At 39.5% G+C, this 20666-nt stretch overlaps 1 protein-coding gene across 5 annotated transcripts in view; it reads right to left on the bottom strand.

Annotated features, from left to right (window-relative positions):
• The window catches only part of LOC148481770 (uncharacterized), a 34985-nt gene that overhangs the window by 13657 nt on the left and 662 nt on the right, over nucleotides 1-20666 (bottom strand). For 2 of the 5 annotated variants that reach the window (XM_088453012.1, XM_088453013.1), the window contains exons 1-4: nucleotides 19117-19996; nucleotides 17304-17361; nucleotides 13617-13733; nucleotides 12257-12406 (exon numbers count right to left, since the gene is read on the bottom strand). In XM_088453012.1, the coding sequence (XP_088309138.1) occupies nucleotides 12257-12406; nucleotides 13617-13733; nucleotides 17304-17361; nucleotides 19117-19143 (352 nt within the window). In that variant the 5' untranslated portion in view covers nucleotides 19144-19996. Of the gene's footprint in view, nucleotides 1-12256; nucleotides 12407-13616; nucleotides 13734-17303; nucleotides 19997-20666 lie in introns of those variants that run through there. The other 3 variants (XM_088453009.1, XM_088453010.1, XM_088453011.1) reach the window with 3 other exon arrangements.

The following is a 20666-nucleotide window of genomic DNA, read 5'->3' as shown; positions in this document are numbered from 1 at the left end:
CCGAATTGCAGAATCACTTAGTTTCATTACTTCTTACAGATTATCTAGCTGATTTTCCAGTACATATTCAAAACCACCCTGTTATAATGCTTGAACAATGTTACTTGTGTAATCAAAAATGACAAATCCGGAGGAGAGTCTTAGTGGGGGTAAACCAATTTGTTATTATGTCCCTGAATTTTTCGAACAGATTGACACCAGTATACTGCTTAGTGAGTATGATAATATAGAGAACATCCTGTCTGTGAATGAGATACTGCTGCTGCTAAAAGCGATACACCCACCCAGTGGGCTATCACAGTCATGTAATCTTTAGCCTAACCACTACTACTTGTTCACATATCTGTAGTTAAGTGGATAGTTGGTACAATGGCATTTTTAGGCCAAAAATTACTTTTCTTAACATCCTGGTACAGATGAGGAAATGCTGTTTTGGTAAAAAGGAATAGAGATGGAATTTAGTAGCATGGATACATGACCTTAACTTGTAATTGTCTAAAAAAGATGCATGGATGGTGGACATTGGAAACAAAACTAATGGTAACATAGCACCATGGCTTTAGTGACAAGATGTACAACAGGATAGTGCCTGTCATTTTTGGTTCCTCTTGCAAATGATTGCTTCACAGTCAATTGTTGCTGGAAACTACTAGGGGTACATTTACTAAGATGAGAGTTTTTAGAAGTGGAGATGTTGCCCATAGCAACCAATCATATTCTAGTTATTATCGTATAGAAGGTGCTAGTTACATGTTAAATAGAATCTGATTGGTTGCTATGGGCAACATCTCCATTTCTAAAAACTCTCATCTTAGTAAATTTGCCCCCTATTCTTCTTCTGTAATGAAGTTTCACCCCCAGCAGCAGCAGCCCTAGTGTGCAAGGATCTTCTGGGGTATCCTGGATAGTGGAGAAGTCAGTTTGCTTCTGCAAAATGGATACAGGACTACATCCGATCATTAATGAGAAGGTTGATGATATTGACAGCAGAGATTGCATGTGCTGGAACTGATCCATAATGCTGGTAGCTATAGCAGAATTGCTTGGTGTTATTTTACATGATTTTCCAGATTTTGATGAACTTGCTGCAAATGACATAACAATGAGGAGGTACCTGTATGGTTAACATCCCTACCTTTACTTACTTTAGCATCATAAATGCTACAAATGTGATGATAAATTTTGTCAGGATTTGGATAAAAATATGTCCACACAAAAGAGTTGGCTTTTTTCTTCTTATGCCCAGGCATGGCAATGTCCTTCTTCTTATCACTTGCAGGAACTGTTACCACTGAGGGCTGACATACTATACTTTGACATAAACAACATATTTTTTCCTGGATTTTTATCAACTTTTTCTTTTCCATCACATTTATCAACATCCTCATTAATGTTTTATTAAACAACTACAGATTTTTGTTGACACCAGATAAAATAGGGTGCAGCTGATACAGACCTGTCTACACCAACTAAGTACAGTAATATATGCTGCCTCTATGAAACACACTCTTGAAAAAATGCTATTTTAATTGAATTGTAATACAATACATTAAATATTTTTTTTTAAACCAGCAAAAAAAGTATTTTTTTGCAAAGATAATTTTTTTATAAGAGGAAAAAAGGGTGAAACACATTCAGACACAGCACAGTAATTATTGGTCAAATAATTTTGAAGTTGAAATCAGTGTCTATACCCTTATACACACGTGACTGGCAGTAGCACCCAAGCTGGTGGAGTGGAGTGACTGTGAATGCACTGTTTCTGCATTTTGTATATGTATATATATATATATATATATATATAGTTTGTATACTAACATTGATCACACAGAAGGGATGTTAGCAATTAAGAAAGCTATCCAGAACTATTTGAATTATTCTGGGCCTCCTAGTGAGTTTTTCCTGCTTCTTATTTATATGATTCTGCATAAGAATTACTTCCTTTTTGAAAACAATTTTTATTTGCAGCCTAGGGGGGCAGCTATAGGGAAGAATATGGCCACAAGCTATGCAAATTTGTATATGAGCTGATACATATTTTGAACAATGATTGGTACTCTAAGCATATTGCATTATATAACATATTTATCAATTTATATATTTTTGATTTGGACAGGCAGTTTGGTTGTTTTAGATCAGTTTTTTCTCTTTTTGGACAATTTTACCAGCACCATCAGAGTAATGTGTTCAAGCAACCCTCAAACACTTAATTTTGTGGATGTGGCCATACCAATTGTTGACCAATAGATGTGTGACTAATATTTATGAGAGACCCACTAATTTGAACACAGTCCTTTTTCGCTGACAGCTTTCACCCCAAAACTCTTAAGAGAGGCCTGCCATTCTCTCAGCTTTTGTGAGTGGCAAGAATAACATTTGAGTTTGATAATCTACCTGATGCCCTCAACAAAATGGGGATTGATTTTATACAGCGTGGCCACAACCAGAATGAGGTCCATGAGGCTACTCAAAAATTCTTGTCCTTGGACAGGGACACATTACTAAACCCCAAAATAAGAACAGATGATGAGCCAGATAGATTGGTTTTTCCAACAACAAATTCAATATCTTCTGGCAAAATGAGCGAGTCTATTCTTAAGCATTGGCACGTAATTAAATTGGATCCCATTCCTAATTGCTCGTGCCAAAATAAACCTTTGTTTCCCTATAGATGCAGCAGTAATTTGAAAGACCTGGTCACCAATGCAGACATTAGCTTTGGTACATCCAACAACTGGCTCTCCTTAAAAAATGGGGCATTCTGCTGCAGCAGATATGTGAATTATAGATTTATGATGATGGGTGAAACTTTTGTACACCCTAAAAGTGTCCAGCAATATCGATCAAATCAACGGATGACTTGTGAAAGCTGATATGTCATTTATGCCATTATTGTCCTTGCCAGATGGCTTACCTTGGCAAAACAACACAGATGCTTAAGGAACACATTGGCATGCATCAGTCATCCATTAGTAAGGCCTTTTCTCTGATAGACCAAAGAACACCACTGATAGACCAAAGCACACCACTGGTAGCCAGACATTTTGTAAACTCTGGACATGCTATCAAAGATTTTTTGCGTCATGCCTCTGGAGCAGATAAAAAACCCCAGGAGGGGTGGGGATCATGGAAGAAAACTTCTCCAAAAGGAGTGTGAACAGATTTACAGACTTGGGACATTATGCCCTATGTGTCAGACTAGTATTTGTTTGTGAACCAGGTGTCTGATATTCATCTGTGTTGGTGTCTGGAGTTGTGTAAAGAAAGCTGGCAGGCCTAAGGAGACCTCCTGTCATGAAATGAAGAACACTTCCCTGACCGGGAATCTAACCTGAGTCTCGGTGGAGAGGTGCTGGATCGTACCCACGAGACCACCAGGGATGTCAGTGTTGAAGACAAGTTGTTATGTGCAATCAGAGGAGAGTGTGGCAGTAGATTGACCAGGCTGATACTGTAGATATATAAAAAAAACACTATTCTTACTGTAACCGGAATGCTGGAGTTGTAGATCCCAACGTATTCACAAGGCTGAAACTGGGTTGTCGCTGTAGTCCAGGATACAGGAGCACTCAGATGGTAGCAGGACCTGATGCAGACAAAACACTGGAATGGGTAGTAGGTGATGATACCAGGAACGGCATCAAATGGAGCAGGAACCAGGAACACTCACCATGTAGTAATAATGGTATAAACAGGCGAGTTGTAGGTTTGGATAAGAGGAACAGATTGAAATTCTCTGTGCAGCCAGTAGGATAGCTGTCCCAGGTGTAGATCACTTGCAGGAATCCGTATAACAGAAGGAAGCAAAACTGCACAAACTTGATACAAGTAAGCAACAGGAGCTCAGTGTAGCTCTCTCAGTAGGAACTGAGGTTAGACATTGTACTGGCAATTAGAAAGAGTCAGCAGCTGGCATATATACCCATGGGTTACCTGGGATAGGCTGAGCAGAGACAGGTGGTATGGGTATTATCTGTGCAACTAGTGGAATAGCTGATTCAGGCATAGACAGAACCAGATTCAGACCGGACACCGGAATGGATAGTGGATGATGACACAAGGAATGGCATCAATGGTGCATGAACCAGGAATGCTCATCATGCAATAAGTATGGTATACACAAGTGAGTTGCAGTTTTGGATATAAGGAACAGGTTGAAATTTTCTGTGCAGCCAGTGGGATAGCTGCCTCAGGTGTAGATCACTTGCAGGAATACGTATAACAGAAGGAAGCAAAACTGCACAAACTGGATACAAGTAAGCAAGAGGAGCTCAGTATAGCTCGCTCAGTAGGAACTGAGGTTAGACATTGTACTGGCAATTAGAAAGAGTCAGCAGCTGGCATATATACCCCTGGGTTACCTGGGATAGGCTGAGCAGAGACAGGTGGTATGGGTAGGCTCAGGCTGTCAAATTATTTACCACTACAGTCAGGTGATCGGGGCTTGTCAATGCAGTACTCTGTAGCAGGCTTAGATCTTGCTTGGGGCCCAGCAGGCCGAGAAACACTGAAGCCTGTGCATCTGGAATGTGACAGAGAACCCTGGCAGAATCGGTAAGTAACCCGGCAACAGGGGAAACAAACCCAGGTTGTGACACAATTATACAGTGGCGTCACAAGGTGGGTGCGGCCCGCACCCGGGTGTCACACGCCGAGGGGTGACACCAAGGTGCAGGCTCCCCCTCAGTGACAGAAGCCAGGTGCTGCACTATAGCATTAAGTGCAGCACTCGGCTCCTGTCAGTGAGGGAGCCGGCACTGCTCATGCCCGCACCTCCTGCACCCCCCACCGGCACTACCCCATTGATACATAATGTATCATATATTTTGTTTACCACGGCCACGGGCCGTGTTCGCGAAGCAAGGCCATGCCCCTCCCGAAGGTCCGACCTGTGAGGCCACGCCCCTGACACAACCCCTCCCGAAGGCCACGCCCCCATTTCGGTGGGTGCCGCACACATGGTGTTCCTCCCCGCACCGGGTGTCACCGCAGGGAGGGACGCCACTGCAATTATATATCAATATAAAAAAGTAATAATTAATATATATTATAAAAAATATATACAATGTTCAAATAAAATCAACTATAAACAATAAACTAAAAAATATAATCCTAATACCAATGGATTCCTAATTGCATTAATATAGAAGATACAGTAGATTAAATCCACTTTAAAGGAGAAAATTATTATCCAGTAGAAACATATAAGGCAAACTCTAGAATAATCTAAATGCAATTATTAAAGCCTGCATATAGGTAAACAAGTTATGGTTTAAAAAAAGGGTAATTTTAAAAAGGGACTAAAATCAAAATCTATATTTAGGCCTTTAGGTGTTAAAGAACCTAATTCAAAAATAACTCTAGTTTCTTCTTCCAAAAGTTTATAATTAAAATTGTCTCCTCTCCATGGAAATTTTACTTGTTTTAGACCAATAAAGCTTAATCTTGATAGATCACTCCCATGTGCTTCTTAAAATGCCTTGATACACTGTGATTCTCCTTTTCATTCTTTATATTATTCATGTGCTCATTGATTCTTACATGTAGTTTACGGATAGTTTACCCCACATATTGGAGGCCACAGGGACAGTATAGTAATAGACTATGCCTTTTGAATGACAAATGATTCTGCCTCTTATTTTATATTCTATGCCTGTGGTTCTAGAAATTACACTTCTAATGGGTTTCGTTGATTTGTTGTACGTCTTCTTACATGCTCTGCATGTATTACAACTGAATAAGCCAGGCGTAGGGTAATCTAACCACGTCGTTTTTTTCTTCTCCTTTAGGTGCCTCTTCACCAATTTGTTCCTTATCGTCGGTGCTCTTTTAAACTCTACTCTGGGTTTGGAAGGAAGTACTCTCTTTAGTTATTAATCGGCAATTAAAATATGCCAGTGTTTTCTAAGGTTTGCCTCCAAAAGTTTACTTTGCCCTAAGTAATCAGTGATAAAAAGAATTTCTTGATGATTTTTATCCTTATTTTCTTTCGTTTTATATTGTAACAAAGGATCTCTTTCTAGTTTTTTTAGTTCTATTTTGCTTCTTTCCACACATTCCATATTATAATTTTTTTCTTTAAATTGAGTAAACATTCTTTTATTTTTTAATCACTCTTTTTAAACTATACATACATTTCTTAAATACTTTGCTTTTGTATTATTTGAATAATAATGTTTAAATAATAAAATAAATGTTATATTTTAACATTTGTGCACTATATACAGATCCCTTTCTCTTCTTCCCTCCAATTTGTATATCTTCTGGATCTGTGGTAGCACCCCCACTAATAATTCAGATAAAGAATCATTACTATTGGAGGTATTTTTCATATGCAATTTGCTTCTGTTCTCCTGTGCAAAAGACTTTTTCTTCTTATGCTTTATCAAACAGATATTAACACTTATGAAGGGGATGTTGAGAATAATGATGAAATCTTCCAACTGTGAAAATAATTAACAAAACTGTCAGCTGCCTTAAGGCCATAGGTAGCTTGGTTTGTGGGGGTCCAAATTGTTAATGCGCTTAATGTTAATTTGTGCATGTGCTTTTTAATATAGAAAATAAGGGTAGGTGGGAGGTCCCAATGATAATTCCATCATGCACCACTTTTCATTATGGACTTTGCTCTCTGTGCTGTATTGTATAAAGACTACTAGCCTCTTACTCCTTCTCCATTTACCTGTACTGTCCTGAGGCCTGTGATTTGCTGTTTAGAGAAGTTTGTTGGTGATAGATTATATTTGTTTCTACTATACTTTTGTTTTAAGGTGTTTAGTTTTTAAACAATACAAATATTCTATAGGGTTGTATAGTTTATTAAACTGCCATCCTGTCTGTCACTGCTGTGCCACTATATTTCATAGATGTGCTTTATTGTTTGTAAAACTGCCATGTGTTTGTGTCGCTGCTTTGTCACTTAGTTTAGCCACCCAGCTCATATTAGCCTTTGGCTAATATTGGTGAAAAAAATATTGTGAGCTGTGAGGTGGTTTAAATTGACTGTAAATTACTGTAAATCAATGGAATTGATGTTAATAACACTACAGGAACAAATACAGGCTCAAATTGCAAGATTATAGCTGTTTTTATCAATTCTAAAGAAATCCAAAATGGAAACCGAACAAACAATTGAGGGTGGTTTTTCCAAAACAAAAACATGGGGGTCCATTTTATATATATATATATATATATATATATACATATATATATGATTAGAATTAATGTAAGTGGTGCACAAAGCTCATATACAATTATTATATAAGTGCAAAAAATTGTGAAAACATAGCCAGTGCAATAATATTAGGGACATACCCTGGTGGCTGCCAATCTTTCCAACAGATGATCTATTCAAAAAATCATTCAAAGCAATTATTACAAGTGGTGAAGGAATGGCGCCTTCAGTGTACCAGTTCTAATTTAGAGTTTTTGCAACAAAAATGTTGTTCATAGAGAGTCCATGAGATCTTGAAATCAAATTCTTGTGGTGTCTTCATGCAACAACCCCACAATATATATATCAAAGAAAACAGAAAAAAACAAATACAAACATAGTGTAACCTGATAAAAAGGATATATACATATAAACGTGCTTGCATGCAAAAGTAATGTGATCATACACAAACATAAAGACATGTTTGAAACACTCCACTCGTTTTCAAAAAAAAAAAATTCAGCACGCAGAATATATAAGCCTCGTACCAGCTGTAACCTTTCATAGGTCAATATAGGTAAGTTCTCTCCTTATTAGGTTCCCTTCAACTCCAAAGAAAAATCCAAAAGTACATGGAGAAACAAAAAAAGAGAGCCTCCAATAGTGTAATAAGTTTAAATACATATACACCAAAAATAAAGACTCGTACAATACAGTATAACAATAAACAAAGGGCTTATCTGTCCAGAAATATGGAGGTATTCACAGGAGGTCCAGCTCAATGCGTACTCATCCTGATGTGGTCTCTGGGGACTTCTTCAGGAATAGATATAGCAATAAAGGTAATCTATTAAAAGCACACATATTTATACCCATACCTACTAGATTACTGACCAGCTCCAGGTGTTAATTGGCATCCTTAGCTGCACATATGTGCATGCATGGGAGTTACAAGTTACAGGCTCTCACATGAGCAAGATAGGAGAGTCACTGTCTCAGACACCAGGGTCCACATCCTGGCAGTCTCATCCATGCACTGTGTCCGCGGCTTCACTTGTCCGCATCTATATGTGATACATTTAGTAGAGGATAGCACTTTTGTCTCTACTGGTGCTATTTCCTCTAGTCCATGTAGCTTTACAGTACATGAGCGGTGGCCATATTTATGTGGACCATGGCGGCTGCCATTTCCAATGTGTCTATGATGCTATATGGCACTTGCCATGCAATGTGACTTCCTGGAGAGGGTAACATTTTGGGGCAGACTTAATAGATTCAATTAGAACTAGGCTAGTATCTATTAAGCCTAAAAGTGAATAGTGCAATATATTACCCCAATTAAAAAGCAATGACTAATATACCAGTATTACATTATGAAAATATTACATAAATATACATATGAACCCAGACATGAAATATATATAATATGTATCTAAAAATATATACAAAAATTCATATAAAAATAAATAAAAATATATTTTTAATTTTTTTTACGAACATATAAAAAACTAATATTGAAGGACAATAGGCTATACACAGTAGAGGATGATTAAAAGAGTAAAAGATACATCTTAAAAAGGGGAATACAGATAACTTCTTAAAGGTATCAAAAATGAAGCACATTATTATAAAAAAGGAGCAATCTCGTAGCCTTCATTCAAAAAACTTGGGGTGAGGGTGTCCAGCGCATATATCCAACACATTTCACGCTTGGCCAGTTTGTTATCAAGGTCTCCACCCCTTTTTCCAAATACTACATGTTCAATACCTTTTAAGCTAAAATGGTCCAAATCAGAGTTATGAAACCTATTAAAATGCCTAGGTATTGAATGGGATTCCAGCTTATTGCGAATGCTCCTCACATGTTCCTGGATTCTTATTCTTAGGGGCCTTTTTATCTTCCCTATATATTTATATCCACAGGTACATACAATAATGTAAAATACATGGTGGAGCAGTTAATAATTTCTTTAATCTTAAATTATTTGCCTTTCTTATTGCAGAAGCTTTTAGTTTCCTGACTAGTAAATTTACAAATACAGCAATGGTTGCACTTATGGAACCTGTTCAGTTTCACTAGCCACCCTGTATTATTTATACTGGGACCAGTACTAAGCATGCTAGGGCTAGGATTTCTTTCAGGTTCCTGGCTTTTTTAAATACTATTTCTGGTTTTGGAGGTGGTATTGTATTAAGAACTTGGTCCATCTTAAGCACATTCCAATGTTTATAGAATGAGGCTCTTATCTTTTTTTCTCCTTCAATAAATGTGGTTATAAAGCTGAGGTTTTCTTTCTTATTTTGTGTATTTTTGTTCTTGTAAACTAGCAGTTCTGATCTATCGGTAGAGTCAGTTTTATTTGCAGCTTGATTAACGAGGTCTTGAGGATATCCTCTCTCCATAAATTTAGATGCGTAGAAATCCAGGTGTTCTTTACATGAGATTTGGCTACTACAGGTATTTTTTATCCTACAGAACTGTGAGTACGGAATGTTGGTTTTCCAACCTTTTTGATTACCACTTTTATAGTGTAAATAGCTATTTTTGTCAAACTGTTTAATATAATTCTTAGTTTCTTTCATATTATTTTTAGCTATTAGTACTAAGTTCAAGTATTATATCTCTTTACTCTCAAATTTATATGTGAAAGCAAGATTATTTGAGTTGTTACTTTTATGTTAGACAAACTTCTTGAAAAACTCTTCATCTCCATTCCAAACAATCAAGATGTCATCTATATATATTTGATACAATACTATATGTTCCAAAAAGGGATTGCTATTATATATATTTTTATTTTCCCAGCTACCCATGTGCAAATTTGCAAAACTGTGTGCAAACACCGTCCCCATGGCAGTGCCACATATTTGACGGTAAAAATCTTCTAAAAATCTAAAATAGTTATGAGTCAGAATAAAATCCATCAACTGACCAATGAAATTCCTATGTTCTTCCTCTAGATCTTGATCCATTCTCTTACATTCCAAACTAGATTAAATTAATTTAGTATGTACTATCGAGATATATAGTGACTGTACATCTATGGTAACCCAACTAAAATCATCCTGCCAATTAAAACCTTGTAATTTTTGTAAAATTGCCATGGTATCTTTCACATATGATTCTAAAGTCTTAAAATATTTATTTTAAAAAAATTCCTCATATTCTGATATGTGGGCTGTGACAGAATTAATACCAGCAACAATTGGTCTACCTGGCAGTTTCTTGAGACTTTTGTGTATCTTTGGCAAGAAATATAAAATTGGAATATTAGGATTAATAATGATCAGATATTGGAACTCATGTTTATTTAAAACACCTGTTCTAAGTCCTTCTAAAAGTAAATCTCTTAGGTCTGACACAAATTCAGGGGTAGGGTCTTTTTTAAGAATTTTATAGGAACTTGTGTCATTCAATAATCTATGTGCTTCTGATTCTTAGTCCACATGATTCATGACCACAAGCCCTTCTCCCTTATCAGCAGATTTTAAGACTAGAGAGGGATCTTGTTTTAACTGTATTAAGGCTTGCTTCTCAAAATTGGTAGGATTATCTCTTATTTTGGGGCACAGCATATCCTTACATAGATCTTGTTAACTAGCTCATAGAACATTTCCATTTGACTGCTTTAAGATTCCAGGGGATAAAATCTGGAGGGCAGTTTAAGGCCTGACTTATTGACTTTAGATTCATAATTTTTAATAATGCCCATCTCTGTATTTAGAAAATGTCTCTTTAGAGTAAATTTTCTTACATATTTGTAAAGATCTATATACAATTGAAAGTTATTGGGCCTAGGTCCCGGGGGAAAAAACACCCCCTTGCTGAGAAGTTAGATTTGTGAGTCTGATTGTTGTTTGTCCAATTAATTAAAAACTCCTTGCTCTTTGAGGTCCGTCTGGGCCCCTATAGCCTGTTTCTTTTCCTGTAACTTTGGTTTACCCCCTCTTCTCCCTCTTCTTTTGCCAGATTTCTTTTGATAGGTGATGCTCTGTGTGTAGTTTTGTTTACTGCATGTTTTTTGTAACAATCTCTCCATACAGGTATACTTGGAGATAAAAATTAACTGTCCGATTCAGAGCCCAGACGGGCAAGGGCTGTGTATCTGTTTTTTTGAAGTGAAGTTATTCTCCTTTGGAGAGTCATGCCATTGCCTTCTCTTTGGTTTAAAATGAACTGTTTTCCATTCTACATATTGTTTGGGTTAAAATAAGATCTATTTTCAAATTATTTTGAATCCGTATTGCTCCATTTTTTTGTTTTATTGCTAAGGTAGTCCTGCTTATCTCTAAAAAATGTTTTTCCTTCCTGTTTATAACCTCTCTTTCCACTTTTTGAACCTTCTTTACAAGAACCTCTTCATTTCTCTTAAATTCCTCATTGGTTTTGAAGGGTTTGAGTTTCTGATCTTTATTTTTAATTTCTACTTCAATAGAGACAAGTTCTCTCTTCTTTTTCTGTATAATTAATTGTATCAATTTAGTAGAACAATCATTAACAATCTACTCCCAGTTCTTCATAAATACCTCATTATCTAGCCCAAGTGTACAGTAGGTTTTTTTATGACTCTAAGGCCACGTGGGATTCTCTTAACCTTTATATACTGCTCAAGGCCTGCTATATCCCACCAGAGCTTGGTTTCTTTTACCAGCATTTTTTCTAAATCCCAGAAATCCTCGTCTAGGCTGTAATACTGACGATGTTTCTTTAAACATCCAATAGGTGCACCATCACATGCACTATTGACCATTGCTCCAGTCCTATGATAGGTGCAGTTTCTCTATCAGACTCTGACCTCTAATGGCTGTGGCTGAGTGTCTTTGAATGCAGCTGCTTGCATTGACACACTTGTAAATCTCTCATTACATACAAATGAGATGGATCAATTTTGCACTAGTCACCTCCCAGGAATGCCAAATTTTGTTTCTGCCCCATCTCTCCTGATTGCAACAGTCTTTTTGTGTGAACACTCCATGTAACGTTTGTTCTGCAGGTTTTTTTTAGAAATGTGCATTTGCAAAGTGAACACCAGCAGTGCATGCACCTCTTACTCAAGTCCATAGTGTAAAACTGGGTTAGAACAAAGTAACTGAAACACTTACATATAGGTGATGGTGGAGTACAGTTATCTGTGTCACAACAGGTAGTGGCCATCTTGAATTTAATATCTGGAATACTGGTACTACTAGCCATATTGCACCGATCGGATGGTACACATGACCTCAAATAAGTGTCCATGTACATGGCCCCATCTGTGCAAAAAGAATGATGAAATATAAATAAATTATATCTATTTTTTAAATAGGGCTAACGTTATATCCTATACTTTATTGTCAATAAATGTTCTGAAAGGTGTTTTTCACATTTATACTAAAAAATTATCCTGGCTTCCCAATAATATCACTTTGGTGGGGTTTATCTAATAGGACACACTGGCTCTATTTAGTGGAGACTCAGTACTCCTTGGGCATGTTTAGTTCGCTATTGCTCTATCTCCAATAAAACATAGGGCCTTATTCAGTAGTGTACTCAATTGGGATTACAGATGCAGATCAAGGGATTGCTGTTCATCCCGCATGCGTATAAGCCACACTGCTTGTGCACGGTGATTTCATTGCAATTGCGGAAATCATTGCAATGTGAGTGATAGGCTGTCAGCCTTTGGGGGTGGTGACGGGGTGGTCGGAAAAATCACAGATGTGTTTGTCCAATTGAACGCCATTTCATGGGCGTGCATAAATTAGTCACTGTGATTGCATCCGCAGTATGAGAGCTCTCTGTGTGTGAGGAGACTCGTAGTGTTTGCGGCTGGTTGGACTTGATGTAAATGCTGCTAACCATTGCCATGTGCGTCGATGATACCAATGTTTATGCAGAAGATCATCATTGGACGGATATGAGACTGTAGCAGTGGGCATCTGTATGTCAGCTGTGGTTTGGCAGTCATTAGCATATTTTAGCAACTGCGATCCGTAGATGATTGCAATTGCGATTGCAGTTGCATATGCTGCTGAATGAGGCCCATAGTTTTTCTTTTTACATCTATACTATTATGTCTATAAATATAATAAACACTAACCCATACTTAACCCATAGCTAAGTTTCACATACAGTACATTCAGCTATTATATTATGGAAATGCTAAACATTATTTATTGTATGTGCCCTCTAACTGTCCCTTCACTAAGTCCCAGAAGGATGGAATGCACAATGCTTTAATGCATCAGATTATCCTAACATTGTTTCTTTTATCCTGCATGGTAAAGGCCATCAATCCTTGTCCTGCTCTGGAAATATTAAGTGGATAAAACACTGACTCAAAGCTGTACTGCAAAAACATTTTTTTAAAATGAACCATTTGTTTGCAACTTTATAAGTGAAAGCACTCAGATTATTTACTTTTCATAAATAGTGATTGGGAATTGCAAGTTTTTTTTACATTACAGATTCTGTGTAACATACTTGCTATAGATGTTGTACGGGTAGTGCCACAAACATAACCATCGGAGCATGTCATTGTTGGTCCAGAACAGTAGTAATAAAATTGGCTCTTACACTGGTTGCACGTGAGAGGAAAACCTTCAATTGGAAAATAAAAATGGAAAAAGATGATGTACGGAATGGGGATACTGGATGACAACAAATATTATATACTTACAGATTTTGTGATATGTGTGTTAATTAGATAATTACACACACACACACACACACATTTATCATACTTTAAAAACACATGGGGCAGCACTCAGGGTCTTGCGCTAAGAAATTTTGTCTTTCAAAGCATGCACAATATCAACCAACATTTCAGTGTAACTAAACCCACTTTCCTCAGGGTGTTAGTAAGGAATAGTGATAGAAGCCAAAAATAGAGAGAATGGAAGGTAGCAATACTGAAATGCATCAGATCAGTAGCTCTATGTGTACATAGCATTAGAAGACAGAGATAGTGGTGTATGAGAGAAAGCTAAACACTAAGGACCTGATTCAGACCTGCTTGCTAGGATGCACTCGCAGGCCCATATTTGCATTCTGCACATGCGTATGCATCACAATGCACGTGCGCGAACCACAGCGACAGATCGGGAGGCACTCGCTCGCTCAGCGTAGACAGCCCAGTTGATTGAGTGACAGGAGAGGCCGTTTATGGGTGGTAACAGGGGCAGGCCACTAGAAATGGGGAGTGGAGCTGTGAACGCAGGCGTGCCTGTGTGTTTCAATGCCATTTCATAGGCATGCATAATTAACAGGCAGCATCATTGTACATGTCACCTGGTTGTATTTCACACTGAAGGAATCGCAGTGCTTGCGGCCAGGTATAGTCAACCTCTAGTGCTGCAATAACATCCGATGGTGCTCGATGTACCAATGTTTTCACGCACTTCCTGGAGATGACGTGTGCAAGTGGGCATCTTATGAATGGCTGGTGGGTGTCTGCATACACAAAGTGATCGCTTGCCAAGACATAGTGGGCATACTAATGCCTAGCCGTGTGATCGCCTGCCTTGCTGGGCATGCACAGGATTTGCATACGCTGGGAGCGAGCATCTGCATCTAGCGAACAGGTCTGAATCAGGCCCTAAGTGCACAACAGCCAAGCAAAGGGAGAGCTGCAAAACTCTCTATTTGCAATAGTAGCTGCAGTATTTGTTACAGCCGATACTGCATCATCATTCTAAGGCCACTGCCAATGGGCATCCTATTAAGACACCAACTGGCTGCACTGTGAATCTGCCAATGTGGATTTGCAGCGTGAATCTACAGACGTTGCACCTGCCCAATGGCAGGCATCAATGGTCTCTGTACACAACAGCTTCCAGAGACACGTCTGCCACACTCCCATAATTCGCTCATAAGACGGACCCTCTCCACCCAGAAACACCCACTACACTTTCAAGATGTTTGTGTGACTGCGTGTCTCCTATGCACCTCATTCGCGATTCCAGATCTGTGCGCACACTATCAGAACACATGCACATTTTGGGGTTTATTTACTAAAGTGAGAGTTTTTAGAAGTTGAGATGTTGCCCATAGCAACCAATCAGATTCTAGCTATTATCTTCTAGAATGTGCAATTTAAATGTTAAGTAGGATTTGATTGGATGCTATGGGCAACATATCCACTTCCAAAAACTATCACTTTAGTAAATATACCCCCGTGACTAAAGGCACACATCCACTAAAAGACCTCAAAACGACTGCACAATTATGACATTGTAACTGGCAGTCGTTTGTCAGTCTGCGATGTGCCTACACTGAATGAGCAGTCGGTCAGTGTGGGCACATAAATCATCTGCAAACATGTTGAACCTGACGATATCGTCAGGTTGTACAACATATTTATATGATAATAGATGTCTAAACGACCAGCGGGAATGCGCATCGCTGGTCGTTTTAGACATTTTTTAAAACGATCTGCAAACAATTTTCATACCATTATTGAACGATTGGACAATAACGATATCGTTATCATTCAATTGATCAAAATAATAGTCTGGTGGATGTGTGTATTTAGACAAATGCACAGAAGAATAAAATATCTCCACTGCGTCTGACAGGGACAGTGCATGCATATCAGCATCGCACCCTTTACAATATTTAGGAGTCTATTTACTAAGCAGTGTTAGGAGAGAGAAAGAAAAGTGATAAGAAAGTGATAAGGTGCCAGCCAATCAGTTCCCAACTGTCATCTCACAGGCTTTGTTTGAAAAATGACAGTTGGGAGCTGATTGGCTGGCACATTATCACTTTCTTATTACTTTTCACTCTGTCTCCTAACACTGCTTTGTAAATAGACCCCTTAAATTGTTACTATCAGCATTAGAAACAAGAATCATAAGCTCTTAATAAAAGTTCCCTCCAGTTGGAGTCCATGGTATTTGAGGAGACCTTGGGGTATATTTACTAAAGTGAGAGTTTTTAGAAGTGGAGATGTTGCAACAGCAACCAATCAGATTCTAGCTTTCTAGCTATTATCTTCTAGAAGTTGCTAGATAAAAGTTAAGTAGAATCTGATTGGTTGCTATGGGCAACATCTCCACTACTAAAAACCAGCACTTTAGTAATTTCTAGGGGCTCATTGAATACTATAAAATGTTTACTGCAAAAAAAAAAGTTTTTTCTTTAATAAAAAAAAATGGAACACTTACAGTACCTGCAGCTCGCTGATCTCTCTTCTCTGGTCAGCTGGTCGCTGTGGCTCCTGCACTATGACCCGGGTAAGTTGTGCTGTAAAATGGCATCGCAGTTTACAGCACAGTCTGCTCTAGCCGGTGGCAGTGCATGCGAGGAGGCACTCGTATTTTTTCGGGAAAAATACAGTGAAAACTGTGCGGTGATTATACGGAGGGAAAGAGCTTTCTCACAAGCTCTGGCCCTGATTCAGAGCCGGACGCTCTGACAGAGCGCTCGCTCTGAATAAGGGCCGCCCTTCCTGATTTTAGAGTGGCCTCCAGGCCGCTCACATAGCTGTGGGTGACCACCCACAGCTGTAGCGAGCGGCCAAAAAGATGGTCGCGATGGTCAAGACCATCAATACCATCGGGCTTGCGTCGAGACCCTTGTGGTAGGGTCTCACCTGCCGCAAGCCCGGGAGTGCTTTTGGCTCTATCAGAGCCAAAAGCACTCCCACTGACATCACTTGTGATGTCAGTGGCACCGGCCCCAGATGGTAGGCATTCCCATGGGAACGCCTCCATCTGGCCAGCCACGCCCCTGGCATGCCCACCAAAGGGGGCGTGCTGTCACTCACCATCGACAGCACGCCCCCTTTGTAGCGAGACCCATAGCAACGGCTTGCCCATCGCTAGCCGGGTCTCGCGCATGCGCACGACGGATCCGGGTTCGTCATGCGCATGTGCACTGGCCCAACATTGACCCGCTTGCGAGCGCTCAGCGCTCGCGAGCGGGTCTGAAACGGGCCCTCTGTCCCTGCTTAAGAATGTTGATACATTCTCATGATAGTGCCTAAATTCACAATGCAAATTTAGGTGAAATGATCAAACTTAAATCCACATTTGAAATGCAGATTGTAGTAAATAAGGAGCAAAAAAACTATTCAGGACATTTCTACAATACAGACCCATTATCTACAGTAAACCAAGAGATAGAACAGGTGATTCTTCCCCAGTATGAAGTGTAACACAGACTCACCAGTCGCTGTGAGAGCTGAGAGGACACACAGTAATCCGAGGAGTGATCCCATCATGATCTGAGAGTGATGAACAATAGAGGCATCAGTCTACAGCAGGGTAACCAGCCAGGTCCTGTTATTATATAGAGCTGAAGGAAGGTGCAGCTGCAATAACTGGCAATACGTCAAATTATGTGCATTATATGATATTGTAGACAATAGTTTTTCTGAATTGTTTCTGTAGCTTAGTTTCCTGCTCCTGTGCAGAGATCTGAGCCTTGAATTACGTAGCCTCTGCAAAGCATCATTAATGATGAATTTAAAATGCAGCATCAGCCCAAAGTTGTTATACTGTATGTATCCCTATATAGACACCAAGGGGTTTATTAAGGTGTATATGTGATAACCCCACTAGTGCTGCATGGTTATTGGGGGAAACACATGTATGTTTAATTAATTATAGTTAAAACATACAAGTTCATCTATATACACAGTTATTGTAACAAGTAAGCTGCCAGTTTCTATATATGTGTAGCCTCCTCACAGAGGGGAATTGGAACAGGCTGCTTACTATGGACAGAAGGAGAAAATGGGCACACAACCCAGGATACAGTATGTAGCTCCAGCACAGGGGGAAACTGTTCCCATAGTAAAACAATAGTAAACAGGTAATGGAGGCATCGCGTGCAGTTGGTGGCAAAGGGATTTGCTCGCGACCGCTGGATATAAAATAAGGACACGCAGGTACCACTGTGAGCTGTGGCCTGAGGTAAGAGGACAGAGAGAGAAGCGCTGCGCTTACCGAAGGAACAAGGAGAGAGAGATTGCTGCCAGACATGTGTAGTAGTTGGGATAGGGATGGCCATTGCCCATCGATGATTCATGATGATCGATGGTTTATGGCCGATGTCAAATGTTTTTACCATTGATGGGGGAGAACCAGATGGTTTCCCTCCATCGATGGAACATCATAACTGAATAGTTTTTTTTTACAAGGTGCCTGGACACTGAGCATAGCTCCGCCCCCTGACACCCATGAAGCTCCACCCCAGTTATGAATGGCCCACGGGCCAATCAGTTAAAGAACAGAGATGACCATTGGTTGGTGAAACCATTGATGGTCATCCATTGCATTGTTAGTTACTATTGTTGGCCACTTGCTTTTTTTTGCCATCGATGGTAACCATCGATGCTAACCATAACAGTGGCCACCACTAAGCTGGGATCAGAGAAGAGATTGTCCCTGTGTAGCTGCAGGAATTAGCATTAAGGTACTGTTAGATGCCACAGACTTAGTTCCAGTCTAAGGGTGCATACACACCAGGATGATATTGGCATGATTTGGCATATCGGAACGACAAATTGTGTATATCGCATAGTGTATATGCACAATTTCGTGCTCCCGCTGGTCGAATGTGACTTCTTCCGGTTGTCTGTGCTGCATGGACAATCGGGAGATATCGTTTGAGATAAGGCGCCAATCGCACAGTGTGTATGGCCAACTGGACGACCAGACGATTTGTCTTTCTGATTTGGCCAATGTTGACGTTTTCATGTTGCCACTCCCATTCTGATTTTGTCAATTATTTTATACAAGGGTATAGTGACAATGAATGTCTTTGGAAAATATTGTCCAAATATTGCTGTAATAAAGAGAAGCGAGTCGCAGCTATCCAGAGATTGGCATCCATTTCCAAGCCGTACCATAGTGAAGCAGATCCCAAATGGGTAAAGCAGAAAATTCTGAATTTCAAAACTGTTTTCTTAAAGGAACACAAAAAATTTAGCGTCCAAAAGATCTGAGGCTGGCACTGATGACATCTATATACCTACATTATGGTATTTTAATGTGAAGAACATCGCTCAACTCAATTGACCTGCTAGAAAGGGATGAGGAAGAGGATTTAGAAAATAGTTGCATGGAGATGGTAAACAAACAGAGCAACGGATAAACAACATTTTATTTGGCAATAAAAGGTGTACATTTATATCTGCTTTGCATGAGCACTAAATGTTTGCAAACTTGAAACACCCACTGATGTCCACCTGTCCTTCACTTCTGGATGATCCACTTGAAAAAGTCATAAATGTTCTAGTGGGCCTTTCCTGTTGGCTTTTAGAGCGTAGTAGGTTATGCAACACACAGCATGCCATGACAAACCAGTCAATCTTGTCCACCCTCAGTTTGATTGGTCCATGGAAAATGCAGAATTTATTGCTTAGAATCCTAAAAGCACTCTCCACAATGTGGCGTGCTCTTGACAGTCTATAATTAAACATTCACCTATTTCTGGTAAGTGTCCATTGGGGACATTCTTGTGCAGAGCGAATGCCTCATCAGCCACAAACACAAACGGTAGTCCATGCTTATTTTGTTCCCCCGATGGTATGTTTAAAGTGTTTGACATGAGTTTGTCATAAAACGATGTCTGCTGAAAGGAGCCACCATCAGAAGATCTCTATAAACTCAAAAAGAAATCTGGCTCTACACCTACCAGATGAATTGGATAAAAATAAATAATCTGACTGCTGCCTGATTGACAAAGGTGGGAAATATACACCCACCAACCAGGATTCGTAAAGGAGAAGAAAGCAGTTCAAAAGGTGCTGTCAGATGGGTAGGTTTTACGTATGGCCAGCAGTTCAAATTCCATCAGCGGCAGCCCGGCAAGGGTGAAAATCCCGATCATCCCTAAGGTAAGTATCGCTAACCCAATTCTACACCCTAACCCTCCCTTAGGGGTGCCTAACCCTAACCTCCCCCCAAGTGCCTAACCCTATCCCCCCCTCTAAGTGCCTAAACCTAACCCCCCCTTCCCCGCTGCCTAAACCTAAGTCCCCCAGGGGGGCGGTGCCTATCCCTAAGCTCCCCCCGGGGTTGCCTAACCCTAAACCCCCCTTCCTCTAGCCTAAACCTAACCCTCCCGGGGGGGTGCCTAACCCTGAATCCCCCCGGGAGCCCTAAACCTAACCCCCCCATGGCTGCCTGCACCCAGCACCTGGCTTACCTTCATTCGGCATGCCGGGTGTCTTGGTAATGACAGGCATTGAGTTTTCGATGCCTGTCATTAGTACCATGCCGGGATTAGAAAGTCTGCATTTAGACCATCGGCTTCCAAATTACATCTCTTTCAGATCACTGATTTTAATAAATACAATTTTAAAATATATCTTTGTAAATATTACATACAATAATAACAACATAAAACATAAGTAAAAAATCACATATCATTTATAACCAATAAGCTATCATGATTGAAATCCATATATATTCAAACCATTGGATATTCTGTTATTCAATAATTGTATCTTGTTGGTAGCAACAGTTAATTTTCTGTGTTCACTTATGTAAACAGATTGTATCCACAATGTTTCTCTTTATT

This window comes from Taudactylus pleione, unplaced genomic scaffold (assembly GCF_031769625.1).
Source record: "Taudactylus pleione unplaced genomic scaffold, aTauple2 ptg000563l, whole genome shotgun sequence".
Classification (NCBI taxonomy): domain Eukaryota; kingdom Metazoa; phylum Chordata; class Amphibia; order Anura; family Myobatrachidae; genus Taudactylus; species Taudactylus pleione.
The sequence above is the reverse complement of the archived record's forward strand: the minus strand, read 5'-3'. Positions and strand labels throughout refer to the sequence as shown.